This window comes from Schistocerca serialis, chromosome 11 (genome assembly GCF_023864345.2).
Source record: "Schistocerca serialis cubense isolate TAMUIC-IGC-003099 chromosome 11, iqSchSeri2.2, whole genome shotgun sequence".
In the NCBI taxonomy this organism is placed as follows: domain Eukaryota; kingdom Metazoa; phylum Arthropoda; class Insecta; order Orthoptera; family Acrididae; genus Schistocerca; species Schistocerca serialis.
Window position 1 is genome coordinate 109,937,110 of NC_064648.1, and position 16,483 is coordinate 109,953,592.

A 16,483-nucleotide genomic window follows, 5' to 3' on the forward strand; every position below is an offset into this window, starting at 1 on the left:
GATTTTGTTTTTAGTGATGATTGTGTGTCTTACAAAGTGATTCTGAATGAAATGGGTATGGAAACGGGACTTTTCACACAATTCCCCTCAACAAAACTTATGTGAATATTTGGAGGTATAAGTTATTGAAGACACTGAGGAAGAAATGGCGAAAATAAGGTAAACAGAAATAGAAGTAATAATGACAAAAAGTTAATATTTAGTACAGTAATGAGGATACAGCTTGTTTTGGGCATGTCTTAAAATGTAATTCGAATATTCCTTAAATGGTTCTCTGGTCAGTTACATCTGTAGTGACTATTGGAAATCTGTGCCGCACTGTAACAGGAACCCAGATTAGCTGCTTATTGCAGGCAGTCTCCTTGAGCAGTAGGTTGCCTGAGCACACCTCATCGACACTTGCACTAGAGTTTATCCACTTTTGGGAAGAGTAGCAAGAGGAAAATCGAATTGGTGGATGTTATCTTACTGCAGAGAATGTACATGAGAACCTCTGGTGGTGGTGTTTGCAAACCATGGGTAAAAAACATCATCCACAATGGTAATTCCATCTACGCCAGCAAACGCACTAAGCTGGTCTAATGGTTGAGGCATCTGCTCTCGAGAAGTGAGAAATGCAGTGGGTGTGGCTGAGTGGAGATGCGTACAGCACTGTATGGCTCGTCACTCGTAAACAAACTCATGTATTCGATGGATGATGGCCACCAGGTGTGATGAGGAGTGGATTTGATTCACCGAGGAGAAGTTTTGTATAATTCCATGGTATAGTTAACTTTTATTTTTAGAAATGAGCAACCGACGTGGGCAAAGATAGTTTGTCCTGCTGAAAATATATATATATAAAACCAACAGCAGAGTTTCCACAATGATGATGGTGCCACTACAGCGGAGTTACTAAATACAGTTTTCCTTAATTCATTCACAAAAAAAGGCAAAGTAACTATTCAAGAATTCGAAACCAGAACAGCTGTTAGCATGAGTGACATAAAAGTATATATTTTAGGTGTTGTGAAACAACTTAAATCACTCAAGAAAGGCGAGTCTTCTGGTCCAGATGGAATACGAATCAGGTTCCTTTCAGAGTATGTAGACACAATAGTGCGTTTCTTAGCAATCATATACAACCCTCCACTTGGCGAAAGGTCTGTTCCTAAACACTGGAAAGTAGCACAGGTCACACCAATACTAAAGGGAAATAGGAGTAACCTATTGAATTACAGATGCATATTACTGACCTCAATTTGCGGTAGGATTTTGGAGAATATACTGTACTCGAACATTATGACTCACCTTGAAGAATATGATTTATCGATACATAACCAACACGGATTCAGAAAATATCGTTCTTGTGCAACAGAGCTAGCTATTTATGGCCGCAAAGTAATGAGTGCTGTCGACAAGGGATCTCAGATCGATTCCATACTCCTTGATTACCAGAAGGGTTTTGATACCATTCCTCACAAGCGATTATTACATGGTGTATACGGCCCGGAAGATCCGGGAAAGACCCAGGAATTTTTTCATCCGCGAGAAAACTGTGGAAAAACGGGAATTTTCTAGAATCCCGGGAGTTTTTCATTGATTTAGTTTTCAGTTAATTTTTTGTCATTTTGACTGGTAATAACAGATATTCTAACAAAGGACATCACTGTATCCCGCTACTGCAGAATAATATATATATATATATATATATATATATATATATATATATATATGTGTGTGTGTGTGTGTGTGTGTGTGTGTGTGTGTGTGTGTGTGTGTGTGTGTGTGTGCGCGCGCACGCGCGTCTGTGTCTGTGTGTCTGTGTGTCTGTGTGTGTGTTTATATATATATATATATAATAAAACACAGTGCTCATACAAGCGTCTGCCAACAGCAAAATGTGTGAAAGGCTGTAGGAAGACAATGCAGTGCTTTGTAACAACAAATTACCTCCGATGAGCGTGATGTCACAACTGTTTAGATCAGATTCATTTAAGCAGTTACGAGCGGAATCACGCGCATGCGCGGTTGTGTCATGTTTGAGTAGTACCTTCTCCCGCTTCTGGAAACAGAAATGTCGCTGTTGGTTGTGTACGCAGCAAACCGGAGTATCTCAACCGGGCGGCAATTTCGGTGGCGAGGGGGTCAAATTCGTATTCTTGAGGAAAAAGAACGTTCTTTCACAAAGCACCTAGCATCTAGTGCATGTTGGTCTATCGATTATTCAAATGATTTTGAAGCTAATCTCTGTTGCATTTTGAACATTTTTGATCACATTTGAAGTTGATTTCTAAATGAATCATAATTTGATTTTTGAATGCGTGTATAGTGTACGTGATGTGCTTGCCAGGGGAATCCTCATCGCATCTAGAAATAAACTTTCCTGCAGACAAAAGGACGTGGGATTACACGAGCTGAGCGGAGTAAAGCCACCATGTAACGATCTAGTATTGCCCTGGTACGAAATTTCATAAATCCGGGACTGATACGCAGAGCAGTTTGACTTACAGTGGTTTGGGGGGAGGGGGGGGGGAGCTCCACCTGATACGTATTTACATTTAGTGATTTTGCTGTTTCCTCTTCGTTTATTGTTCTCACGCCAATGGAAAAAAAGTGATTTCTGTCGTTGGAAACTATCAAGTTAATTAAAATACATTCACATAATTACGGAAGGCTAAAATATGTTACTAGTTCCAGATTTTAATGTAATATCCACCTTTCTGACAGTCAAGCATTAATCGCCTTGCAGAACAACGAAGTTATTTTTGTCGCTTTGCTAAAGAAATTCGGCTTTTATTTACGATGAATTTCTTAAATCGCAGAGCGTTTGACGCTAATTTAAAGACCAACTCTTTGATGACAAGCCATTTAGAAATATTTTCGAACCCAGAACATCAGAGATTGATGTTGGTGTTAAACGTTTTACTGGCACATTGTGTGATATATCTTAAAGTGCAAACACGCAAGAACGATCAACATTATATGTGAAAGCTTAGCTTCTCTTGTAGCTTATTAATGTTGGCAGCAAATATTATATATGAAAGCTTTGCTTTTCCTGTACCAACACTATGTAATTAGTTTAAACCATTAACTTGTCCAGTTTGTGTTTTTGCCCTAATTGAGTGATGTTGCTGTTCACTGACTATATCACGTGTCCTATGTTCTGAATACCCACTGTCATCTGCGGGCGAGATCATGTGACATGAGCTGTGACTGGCTTACAAAAGCGCATCGCAATGTCCATTTCAATGCTTCGGAAAGCAACATAACGGTGTTTGGTGATATTCGGATTTGTACTTTCGTAATACTAACATATGTAGTGTATATGTTGCTGCACATCAAAGAACTTTGCAAAACGTGTTTGTTTTCCCTGAGTTTCCTTTTCTAAAGTGCCGGGAAATTCTAAGCCGTTGTATGAAACCATAACCATTCAAATGACATCAATTTTACAGTTCCGAGGGAAAGTATACTGCCACTTAACATGGAAAAAAATGTATTTTCGCCCGGGGGAGAGTGTATTTTTAACCGGGAGATCCGAGAAAAATCCGGAGTTTTTTCCCTTGTCCATGTATATACCCTGTATTAATCAAATTGCGTGCGTACGAAGTATCGTCTCAGTTGTGTGACAGGATTCATGATTTCCTGTCAGAGACGTGACAGTTCGTAGTGATAGACGGCAAAACATCGAGTAGAACTGAAGTGATATCTGGCGTTCCACCAGGTAGTGTCAAAGGCGCTCTGCTGTTCCTGATTTAAATAAATGATCTAAGAGATAATCTGAGCAGCCCTCTTAGATTGTTTGCAGATGACACTGTAATTTACCATATACTAAAATCATCGGATGATCAATTCCAATTAAAAAATGATCTAGAGAGATTTCTGTGTGGTGCAACAAGTGGCAATTGGCACTAAGCAAAGAAAAGTGCAGGGTCATCCACATGGGTACTAAAAGAAATCCGATACATTTTGGGTATACGATGAATCGCACAAATCTAAGGGCTGTCAATTCAACTAAATACCTAGGAATTACAATTATGAGCAACTTAAATTGGAATGACCACACAGATAATATTGTGGCGAAGGTGAAACATGTTGTCTTGTGCACTACGACCAGATAACAGGTATACTTGAAAAAAGAGACAGCATTGGTCGTATATTCTTTACTATTGCAAAATCGATTTTCTGTCACTGAGTGACCATCTTCAGTGCTATATTGTATAACTTAAATTGGGATGCACTGTTGTCACTAAGCTTACGGCAATCACATAGTCTATGTGATTGCCATAAGCTTAGTGACAACAGTGCATCCCAATTTAAGTTATACAATATAGCACTGAAGATGGTCACTCAGTGACAGAAAATCGATTTTGCAATAGTAAAAAATATACGACCAATGCTGTCTCTTTTTTCAAGAAGGTGAAACAGACTGCACTTTGTTGGCAGAGCTTTTAGATAATGCCACAACGGCATTTTATTAAATTTCAATACATCGGAAACTACATTTTAAAAATATGAACAGTCGTAAACAAGTTCTATAATTCCGCAATCGAAGTCTGTTGATTTCCGTCGTGCGGCTATCAACACATCGGAAACCCTTTGCCAGGAGTCACCTCAGTACAGGTGACAGCGTCCCAACAGGCCGCCCTTTTATACCTTGCGTACATGATACTGCTGCCATCTGTATGCGTAGATATCGCTATCCCACGACCTTCTGTCAGTTCAGTCTAGCACTTGAGCTGTCTGCCTGGAGGCACCTGGGTGGTTCTACAGCGGAAAAGACCTGCTGTCAGTTAGAAATTAGAAACTACTCGAAATTGTCCATAGATGGAATAGATTTTAAATAAGCTAAACATTTATTCAAAATAACTGATGCCTTGTCATCCACAAACTAAATACTTTCCTTAGTGAAGTGTGGTCTCACATTTTAATGAACAATGTGGTCAAATTGCGCACCATTGACTGCTAGACACATTTGGAATGGCTGTTTGAGAGGGAGATGTACTGGACAAGCTACATTGGATAATACGTCATTGTGTGGTCTGGCGTGTATCACCTGACATACTTCGGGTTCATGTCAGACTGCATCTTTCAGTGCTCCCCGTAGAAAGAAATAGAGTTGAGTCAGATCAGGGTACCTGCCTGGCCTTTGTACTGCAGCATTCCGTCCCATCCAACAGCCTGGAAACTTTCCATTCATTGGTCGATGTACAGCAGGCGAAGAGTCTGGGCAGCGGCAGTGTTCGATCCACATACACTGTCGGTTGTCCACGAAACTACCTCTAGAAGAACAGGCTGAATGTTAGTAAAAATATGTGAATACGTATTTCCATTTAATCACACCGTGGAAGAAGTAAGGTCCCACAATGTAATTAGTGTTGAAATTATATCAGGAGCAGGCAATAAACAGGAATTTTTCAATTTTCGTGCATACAAATCATGCGGGTAATAACGCGTAATTTGGCAGAGGAAGTACATACCTACAAGTAAAAAAATTTTAAAAACGCTCAGTATAAGATGACACACACCTACATGTGCTACATGCACACTGAAAACATCGATAGTGTCGAATTGTATACTTAGCGTCCAGGATAATAGTATTAATTATGCATCACATGCTGATATCAATATCAGTATGCTCCGTAGAGAATGTGAAACAAAGCAGAAAAAAAAAGAATGCCAGGATGAGATGCAAGACTTGGAAAGGTAAGAAGTGGGGAAATGTTTGGGATGCAAACACAACAGGTTATGTTACAATGAGAAAAGTGAGAAACTTACTGTTAGAGGAGGAAGCAATGGACTTACAGCACACACAATAGCAAACTAGGACAATGAAAAACAAAGAATAAAGTTTTGGGGGATGAATCGGTTGCTTTCAGAGAAGGTAGAAAAAGATCAAATAGGTAAAAAACAGGGCCAAATAGAAATCCTTGGTTAATGCAGGAGATACTGAGTTAAACTGTTAAAAGAAGAAACTATAAAAGTTCAGCAAATAAAGCAGGAAAAAGGAAATATGAATGTTTTAAAAAGTATTGACAAGTGGAAAATGGCTAAGGAGGACTGTCTAGAAGGTGTGTGTGTGTTTGTGTGTGTGTGTGTGTGTGTGTGTGTGTGTGTGGTTTTGGGAGAGCGAGGTATGGCAAAACTCTCCCATCTGGTATGACACAAATCTCCTATCTAGTGTGAAAGATGTATGAGGGAGGCGAAATACCCTCACATTTCAAGAATAATATGAGATTTCAGTTCCAAAGAAAGCAGCTGCTGACAGGTTTGAGCACTAATGAAATACCAGTTAAGTCATTGGGTTGCAAATTATTAACGTGAGCTCCTTGCAGAATAATGGAAAAACTCGTAGAATCTGATGTCGGGGAATATCAGTTTGGATTTTGTAGATGTCTAGGAATATATGAGGCAATACTGACCCTACGGTTTCTGTTAGACGATACATTACTGGTCATTAAAATTGCTACACCAAGAAGAAATGCAGATAATAAACGGGTATTCATTGGACAAATATATTATGCTAGAACTGACATGTGATTACATTTTCACTCAATTTGGGTGCATAGATCCAGAGAAATCAGTAGCCAGCACAACCACCTCTGGCCGTAATAACGGCCTTGATACGCCTGGGCATTGAGTTAGAGTTTGGATGGCGTGTACAGGTGCAGCTGCCCGTGCAGCTTCAACACGATACCACAGTTCATCAAGAGTAGTGACTGGTGTATTGTGATGAGCCAGTTGCTCGGCCACCATTGACCAGACGTTTTTAATTGGTAAGAGATCTGGAGAATGTTCTGGCCAGGGCAGCAGTCGAACATTTTCTGTATCCAGAAAGGCCCATACAAGACCTGCAACATGCGGTCATGCATTATCCTGCTGAAATGTAGGGTTTCGCGTGGATTGAATGAAGGGTAGAGCCACGGGTCTGAAATGTAACGTCCACTGTTGAAAGTGCTGTCAATGTGAACAAGAGGTGACAGACTTGTAACCAGTGGCACCCCGTACCGTCACGCCGGGTGATACACCAGTATGGCGATAACGAATACACGCTTGCAATGTGCGTTCACTGCGATGTCGCAAAACACTGATGCGAGGATCATGATACTGTAAACAGAACCTGGATTCATCCGAAAAAATGTTTTGCCATTCGTGCACCCAGGTTCATCATTGAGTACACCATCGCAGGTGGTCCCGTCTGTGACACAGCGCCGACTGGAGTGGCCGTGCGGTTCTAGGTGCTACAGTCTGGAGCCGAGCGACTGCTACGGTCGCAGGTTCGAATCCTGCCTCGGGCATGGATGTGTGTGATGTCCTTAGGTTAGTTAGGTATACTTAGTTGTAAGTTCTAGGCGACTGATGACCTCAGAAGTTAAGTCGCATAGTGCTCAGAGCCATTTTGTGATGCAGCGTCAAGGGTAACAGCAGCCATGTCTTGGAGCTGATTGTCCGTGCTGCTGGAAACGACGTCGAAATGTTCGTGCAGATGGTCGTTGTCTTGCAAACGTCCCCATCTGTTGGCGCAGGGATCGAGACGTGGCTGCAGGATCTGTTACAGCCATGTGGATAGGATGCGTGTCACCTCGACTGCTAGTGATACGAGGCTGTTGGGATCCAGCATGGCGTTCCGTATCACCCTCCTGAACCCACCGATTCCATATTCTCCAAACAGTCATTGGATCTCTACCAACGCGAGCAGCAATGTCGTGATACGATAAACTGCAATCGCGATAGCCTAAAATCCGACCTTTATCAAAGTCTGAAACGTGATGGTACGCATTTCTCCTCCTTATACGGGGCATCACAACGTTTCACCAGGCAATGCCAGTCAACTGCTGTTTGTGTATGAGAAATCGGTTGGAAACTTTCCTCATGTCAGCGCGTTGTAGGTGTCGCCACCGGTGCGAACCTTGTGTGAATGCTCTGAAAAGCTAATCATTTGCATGTCACAGCATCTTCTTCCTGTTGGTTAAATTTCGCATCTGTAGCACTTCATCTTCGTGGTTTAGCAATTTTAATGGCCAGTAGTGTATTATTCAGACAACATTCTGCATCACTAGAAATACGTCTTCTCGCCATGGCAACTAAAGATAGTCTCTCTAATTTAGATTTTTTCAGTTTTCGGAAAATATTGAAGTTGCTTTTTTTAATTTGTACTGAGTCATAATTTTACTTTCACTCTGTCAAAGAGTGTTGTTGCTTTTTGAACTTTCATCAGGTCCAGTGTTTAATTTTGACTATGTGAGGTAAGTATATGTGACACCCATTGCCCTGGGGGAGGGGCGGTTTGAATGGAATAAGATGATTTCAAATGCGAAAAAACAGGACACCAGTTGCGTTACACAATTTTTATCGTAACTAGTGTGCTCTTTCTTCACATCGACATTCTTCAAAAACAGACGTTGAAAATGAACAAAAATCTAAACGACGAGACTGGTCGCTGCAGTGGACTGAGGGAACTGCTGACGTAATCGGCGCCCAGCGCTGCCAACAGAAACGGCAAACTTTCAGATTCGCCACCCAGTTTCGGCGCTACAGCTGCAGGGTCACTGGCGTTTGCAGAAACGAAAAAGCGGGGAAGTAGACGTGAAGTGTTGCGGACAAATCCGATACGTGACGATACCGAACGATGGACCCACGAGGTATCTTTCAGTGTGTGACCTACATGCAGTTACCGCAGCTAGCACGGTGGTTGTCGGGAGGCGTGAACATCCGTCGTTTTCCTTTCAGTTCTTGCTCTGAGGGGGATAGCTTGTTGATATACAGAGTATCTTTAGTAACTGGCGTGTTCCCAGAGAGAGAGAGAGAGAGAGATATCACTTGCATTACCTGTCAGTATAAGGAGACGTATCCTGTTCCTTACTTCAAAAGGTGTATGATTGTTATGAAATATACCTAATCATCGTACCCTAGAAAAAAAGCTCGATTCAGCCTACAAGTTAATATATAGCTGACTTTCATACTTTTCAGACTTTCGAAAAGACCAAAGGGAGATTTTATTGAAGCTATAAAACCTTTTTGGAAAGGCAACATTCTTTCTTTGTCACCAACGCGCATTGCTGGACAAATATCTAAGAATCTGTTCAAAGTATTTTCTCAAATTGAGAGATGGATTCCAAACCCACTACGGAGGGATTGAGCATTCATATTTTGGAACTCTAGAGTTCAAGACTTCAAAGACGTCGTTAACGAGTTCAATAAAATTACTTTCAACGTCTTTATGAAGAACATACTTGAAAGCCTGAGCTGTTTGTCGTGAAAATAGTCGCACTGCCATCTGCACATTCTGCCTTGCTTGTCGAGTTACATTTAAGTGCGCTTCAGTAATGTGATGTGTTATCGTTAAGTCACTCTTCTGATGCTTTAAAAGTTCCTGTATAGCTGCCTTAGATATTTTGGACCCATCAGGTAGCGTAATGCCTGTATCCAATAAACGGTTCCGTAATAACTTTAACAGGTGTGCTACATCGAAGAAAACCCATACATTCGTGGTGCAGTCTGCTTGATTTACGAAATAAGGTCTCTCTGTATCGACAGACAGTTCCTTCCAAACTTTTATATTTTTTCCGCCCATATCACACGTCACAGCAACAACACCGATTCCAGATTCCTCAACTGCATTAATGATGCTCTGAAGCAAATTACTGGTCATCACAGTGTCAAAATCATAGTAAACTGGTTGTTTCCACTGCTTCCACAACCCACGTATCATGCAAACTTGTACATTGGAATGTGGTCCGACTGCTACGTCTTCAGATGAATCGTAACATATGCGGCCATCAAAATTGATTTCGTCAAATGTCAGAACAGCTTGTCTCTCTCTCGAGTAGTAAGTGTGTGACTTGGCTTTCAATAAACACAGGATATCTTCAAGAATACCAAGTCTGCATTTAAATTCCTTTGTCCATTTCTGAAGCGTTGCCCTGCATTGCAAAGGAATTTTTCGCTTTCGCAACTAAGTGTATGCTTTAGGTGACAGAGCTCTTAAAGTTAATGCATGGGCAATGTCCTCTGAATTCCACTTTACCCTTTCATTTTCGTTTAATAGACATCTTATTTGCGCCTGTGTAAAACAATTTGACAATACACTATTTAAACTTTTGTGCAATTTGACTTTTTCTTTCACGTCAGATGACTTTTCTGCCCACTTCAGCGAAAGAACACGTCGGAGATCTTTCGTTTTACTTCGTAAGGTTGCATCACATTTTTTGGTGCCGCTTCTTTCTGTGCATTCAGTCTCGGCCCTCAGTTCCTTAATTTCCAAATTCGTACTCACTAGTTCAGTGGGTGCATGAACGGAATCTGTACATGTGGTTCGGTCGACTTTTTTTTTTTCGGTGACAGTTTCTAAAGCCGTCAAAGCTCGCTTTTGCAAACTTCTTGCTCCACAGCATTGTGCACGACTTCCAGATCCCTAAGGAATGAATTTAATTTTAATTTTATTATTCCTAAAATTATTTACGGAGTAGGCCTACTATTCCTAAAATTTTTGACCAAGTACTATGCAACTGCATTAATTTCTCACTATAAATAAGATCAATTGACAAAAGCGATTAAATATCAGTGGCATAAGCGGCTACAATAGCCTAGTTTGATAAAATGTAAAAATACAACGTAAGAGGAAATACAGGTATACGAACCAATAACCTCCAACATGGGAGTCAGAGCCCACACCACTACGCTGCAAAGTCAACTGGTCAGCATCAGCTATTGTTACAGAAGTAAATGTAAACAAATTATGCGAAATATGCTGATTTTGTCATTTGAACTATATACTAGCTTTAAAATAGTTAACATATCGAGAATACTTTAAAAAATGGCTATTTCTAAGACAAATGTAGCTATTATACCCAGGAGGAAAAGCAAATACAGTTAAGCAACACTATTTATTGCCTGTACAATATAGTGAGTCATTCACTCCCGTAAAGCAATATACTAATGCGTCAAAAAGTGTTGCATTTATGTGAATTCGTTTGTACTATGGTAATTTTTCAGTTTCAATTATTGAAGGTGTTATGTGTGTGCAGACGTCTTACCCTTTGTTTGCATCACCGCTTTCCGCAATTTCTTGTCCACGCCAGTTCGGAATGTTTATGCAGGGGATTGCTGCTGGTAATAACTTCTTCCTTGGTTACCCTAGAAGCTCATTTCTCAGATCCCATTCAAAATATTCTGGCTGATAGTAACCTGATGACACACGTGCAGTTTTCACATTCACTTTGTCGTTGCGTTTGCATCGAACTATCCATTCACGTCGCAAGTGCTCATCCCTGGGAAAAACGTGATAAGTAACATCCGTCGTCGTTCGAGCACTATTAATGCAATGTGCTACGGCACAGTTACAGCAAGCCTTGCTCGTGGCTGTCTCAAAACTGAATGCACGGTGCTGCAGCCTCCTCTCCGTGACGTCAAGGCGCGCGAGGGCGTCTGCGAGTTTTTTTTACTCGCTGGGGGCCGGAATGGCCTGCCTGCTTTTCCTATATGCCTCGGTTCCGAAATGCCGTGCCGGCGTTTCCGCGGCGCACGCCTTAAATCGGTGGCGACGCACTGTGAAGACCCATCCGGGCAGTGTTCATTTTTAGGTAAATGAGTTGGCACCACTGCGAGACAGCAAACGATAGCCCTCTTTCGGAACACAACATTGTGGAGTAAATTACATCAACACAGGAACAGAAATCAAAAGCCAAGGTTGCTACATCTATTACAAATACACCTCAGAACCGAATGCCTGTTCATCTGAAGGCATTTTCATCTAAAATTCCCTCCCAAATGGATGGATATATTCCAAAGCGATTATAAACGAAATGTGGTGTAATTATACCGGACAACTGAAGACTTGCTGTTCCATTGTGTTTCCTCTAAGAGGTAAAAGTTCCCCTTGATTCGGTGGATTGAAACTCAACCATTCTTGTCATACGGGAAACTCGTCATTTCACGCGTTTTATTACTCAGATTCCTACTTCCTTTTTGTCATTGTGTGTACAACGTTCTGCGTATCGGTTATTTAGTGTTTTGTCAGGTGTTAGAAAGGTTACTGGTATTTTAAGAGTATCGGCGATTATTTGTTTACTGTAAAAACGGATTACTGCATTTGTATTAAAATTTGCTATGAGAATGGATTAAAATGCATTGTGGTTTTAGAAATATTATATACTACTTTTGGTGAGTATACCAAGAGTGAAATAGGTGTTCACGGCTGGTATAAACGTTTCGAAGAAGAAGATGAGGATGATGAGAAGGTCATAATAGAAGACGAACTGAGAGTTAAACCAAACGATGCATAAACCAACACTCAATCGTCTCGGTGACAGATGGCCAAGACCACTGAAATGTGAATGTTACGTTTCTGATAGTAATATTTGGTTTTGACAGTACAGTGCACCACGACTCCTCGTCCCAAGATGAAACGGCCAGTGGGCAGATCTTCTCACCAGCTCAACCCTGATGGTTTGAGGCAACGTGGAAAGGTGTCCGGTTTTGTGGCAGCAACAGTTCACCGTTTCTGCACTGCGATAACGCACCTGCTCACAGTTAATTGTGTGCTTGGGCACGTTTGGCTAGAAACAATACTGTAGTGATGTGCTTCGCCCAACATGACATTTTGTTCCCAATAATAAAGACAAACCTTAAAGAGATGTCTTTTACATAAGAGATGAGATTCAAATTGCACATCTGAGAGAACTAAACACTACTGTAAGGATTGTTCCAGAATAGTTCTAAGCATTGGAAGAACCACTGGAATAAATGTATAATATGTAATAGGAAATATTTTGGTGAAGACGGTATTGGTGTAGACTAATAAATAAACCAAGTATTGGATTCAACATTCACCGCTGTTGCTTGCACTATCATATTGTCCATTTTGGTGCCAATGTCATGACCCTGTCATCGTCTTCTAAGAGGGATGTCATTCGTTCACCTTCCAAGTTCCGTTGATAGAAAAGAGTTCTGTTAATTTCCTGACTTGTCTCAAGTATTTGCATCGCCAGTCAGTAATGACTTCTCTCTAGAGAGACCTTTCCTTTGCTTAGAGGTCTGTTGCAAGTAAATCGCATTTCATGCAGTGTCTTACGCTAAACAGCTTTCTTAAAAGGAAAATTTTTTTTTTTTTGTTTTTACGGCAACAACTAATTTGTGTAATGTCAGCACTATTTTTTAGCCATACAAAAGTCCCTATGGTTGATCGAATTACCGATTTTGAGAAGCTGCTTGCAATGATGGATTTATACTCCAAATTTCGTTTTGCACTTTCTTGGTGGTTCTGGCAAACCGCGTGGTTTAACTTCGGTCGCCTTTGTGGTGCGTCCAATAGCGGCAAGGCTGACTTTTATGTAAACTACAATCCTTTTCTTTGAGACGGGCAGCATTACCCCCAGTTCTTTGTGTGCCGTCTCTTTAATACAATCCGTGATTGCAATAGAGGTGACTGAGCCATTTTTACCCCAAAGATCGGAATTCTTTGCATTGTGCAGATTTTCCTGTGATGTGGTGTGCTTATCCATCACCTACATGTCTACAGAGTTTTTCACACGGTGGATTACTGTCGACTGTTGAAAGAGATAGAAACGTATGGAATAGGTTCCCATGTATGTGAGTGGACCTCAGCTCTTATGTGACAGAACCCAGTATGTTGTCCTCAGTGGCGAGTGTTCGCCAGAGGCAGGAGTTCTCCAGAAAAGGGTGGTGGGACCGCTGTTACTGTCTGTATACATAAATGATCTGGTGGACAGGTATCTGCGGCTGTTTGCTGATTGTCCCCTAGTGTACAGTAAGATGTCGTCGTTGAGTGTAGGAGGACACAAGGCGAGTTGGACAAAATTTCTAGTTCGTGTGACGAATGGCAGCCAGCTGTAAATGTGGAGAAACGTAAGTTGATGCAGGTGAGTAGGAAAAACAGACACGTAGTGTTGAGGTACAGCAGTAGAGGTGTTCCGCTAGACACAGAGGCGTCGTTTAAATGTCTGAGCGAAATGGAACGAGGTTGAGAGGACTGTGGTAAGGAAGGCGGGAGGTCGACTTTAGTTTGTTGGGAGAATTTTAGGAAAGTGTGGTTGGCCTGTAGATGAGGGCTGCATGGAGGCCGCTGGTGCGACCTATTCTCGAGTACTGCTCGAGAGTTTGGTATCGGCAACAGGTAGAATTAAAGGAAGACAGCTATAGGACTGAGAGCTGAGCTGCTAGATTTGCTACCGGTAGTTTCGAGTGACGCAGAGGTATTGTGCAGAAGCTTCAGGAACTCGAATCGGAATCACTGGAGGGGAGGCGAAATTCTTGTCGAGGAACTCTGTTGAGAAAATTTAGAGAATCGTCTTTCGAGGCTGACTGGAGAACAATTCTAGTTCTGACAATGTACACTTGAGACAAGGCGTGTGAAGATAGGGTGCGAGGCATTGTCGCTCGTACAGAGGCATACAGGCAGTCGTTTCTCCCTCGCTGTATTTGGGAACGGAACGTAAAAAGCAGATGACTGCAGTCAGTTGAGAACTTTTTATATGTACCAGTTATTACTTTTGTTTCATATGGTTGCTGCTCCACCTACATTGATTATTTTGTACTAAATGCAGCAGTTTTATTACCTCTGTAGTTTCTACTTGGTATTTCACTTGTCTTTGGAGCTTCTTAGTGGCTCTCTCACTTGGGATTAGCCTTTAACTTGCATCAGCTGTGGGGAGAGGTTCCCGCGACATCGGTTAAAGTTCAGCAATGCCAGATCTATACAAGTATTTTGATATTTGTAAGTGAACATGCGATAATGAATCAACACTCTGTTTGTATTTGTTACAGGCACCTGATTTCTTTCTGGCATGATCTAATTTATGCATAGCATTACATACAGGAAATACAGTACTTTTTTGAGACTGGTGTAAAGTTATGGTTTAAGTGTTTGTACTACTACTGAAAGAGAAATTTTACTCGGAAGCGGTATAGCTGGTGTACACTTTTAGGTTTACTTAGACCTTTTTAAGTATAAATGTAAAGTTTTACGCCTTCTGTAGTGGTGTGTAACTTATTTTGTGTCCAGACTTTTCAGAAAATGCAAAAAGTTGCACAAAGTTAACATGACTGAGTATAGTAGTTGTGCAGGATACCGCCTGCCACAGACCATATGGTGGGTTGCAAAGTTTGTAAGTAGATGGAAATGAATGCTCCAGTGGATGTATCTCTTGTTGCATGCATGATTACCGGTATATGAGCACATGTGATGATTATTATGCAGCGGGTAGTTTGTGTGTGTGTGTGTGTGTGTGTGTGTGTGTGTCAGGGAGAGTCGACCTGGTGCCCTTGTTGTATTTGAAATATGTGGACCAACTTATTGTGTACGAAGCAGTGACTTTTATATTTTTTGTCGGTATGTCAGGAAATTTCCATGTTAGTGGTCTGAATCACTTAGCTGTCTCGTGAGGAAATTGTATTTCAGTACTTAGAGATGCGTTTAGTTTCCAGTGTTTTCTTCCTAAGTGACAGAAGGAATTGGTACCCAGATAAGGTAGTTTTAGGGGTGTGTTTGAATGTAGATGAAGGATTGGGTAGCAACTGCATGCCGAGGTGAAAGGAGGTGGATCTGTGGAGTGAATTATGAGGAAATGTGCCTAATGAATTTGTTAAGAGATGGAGTGGACCTATTTTTAATGGCAGATGGCTGAAGTTTTTGATTATGGGCTGGTGCTGTGCATCTGTCTGTAATACGCTGGTTAACCCGTATCGCAGAAGCGAGATTTCTAGATTTGTGACTTGTCGCTCGGAAGAAGTGTATTCAGAATAGTTGGCAGTTTTGCGGCTGTGACAGTTTCTTTCATTTGGTGTGTGTGTCTCGATAGTAGAGAGCAAGTGTGTCGATGTTTTGTGCAGGAGCCTTTCCGATGCAGAGCGGGGCAGGAGGCTGATAGAGGCAGCTAAGGAGGAGGGGCCGGTGGAAGAGGTGCGGCTGTTGCTGGCGGCTGGAGCGGACGTGCGGGCGAAGGACGGGGGCGGGTTCACCGCCCTGCACTGGGCTGCACTGAGAGGCGACGCGGCTGTGGTGCGGCTGCTGCTCTCTGCGGCGTCTGACCCCAACGCCAGGGATCTGTGGGGGCAGACGCCGCTGCACTTGGCGGCACACCATGGCCATGCAGAAGCGGCGGCTGCGTTGCTGCAGGCCGGAGCCGACAGGGGGGCGAGGAGTAATAGTGGGAACACCCCCCTGGACGTCGCCACGCGGCACAACCGGCGGCAGCTCGTCGAGGTGCTAACAGAGCATTAATACGTGCCAGTAGTACTTCATTGTACATGATATTAAAATAAAAAAATTGAAAAAAAAAAAGATCGCTTTCTCTATTCATTTCTTTCTTTTGCAGTCCACACAATTACTCCAGTAACACCACAACTACTGCAACAACAGGAGATATCTGTAAACCAACGTGACAGACCTTCCTTTTGAGAATTCACTATGTAAAACATTTCACAAACAATTTCTGCAAAAGCTCGGCAACAATTGCAAAATACTCCATCATTTATAAACTCCACT

General features: G+C 41.8%; 1 protein-coding gene across 1 annotated transcript in view; it reads left to right on the plus strand.

Moving 5' to 3' along the window:
• The window catches only part of LOC126426507 (TD and POZ domain-containing protein 1-like), a 66,224-nt gene extending 50,005 nt beyond the window's left edge, over positions 1-16,219 (plus strand). Inside the window, exon 4 of the mRNA XM_050088413.1 lies at positions 15,829-16,219. Coding sequence (XP_049944370.1) covers positions 15,829-16,219 — 391 coding nt within the window. The remainder of the gene's footprint in view (positions 1-15,828) is intronic.
• The last annotated feature ends 264 nt before the right edge of the window (positions 16,220-16,483 follow it).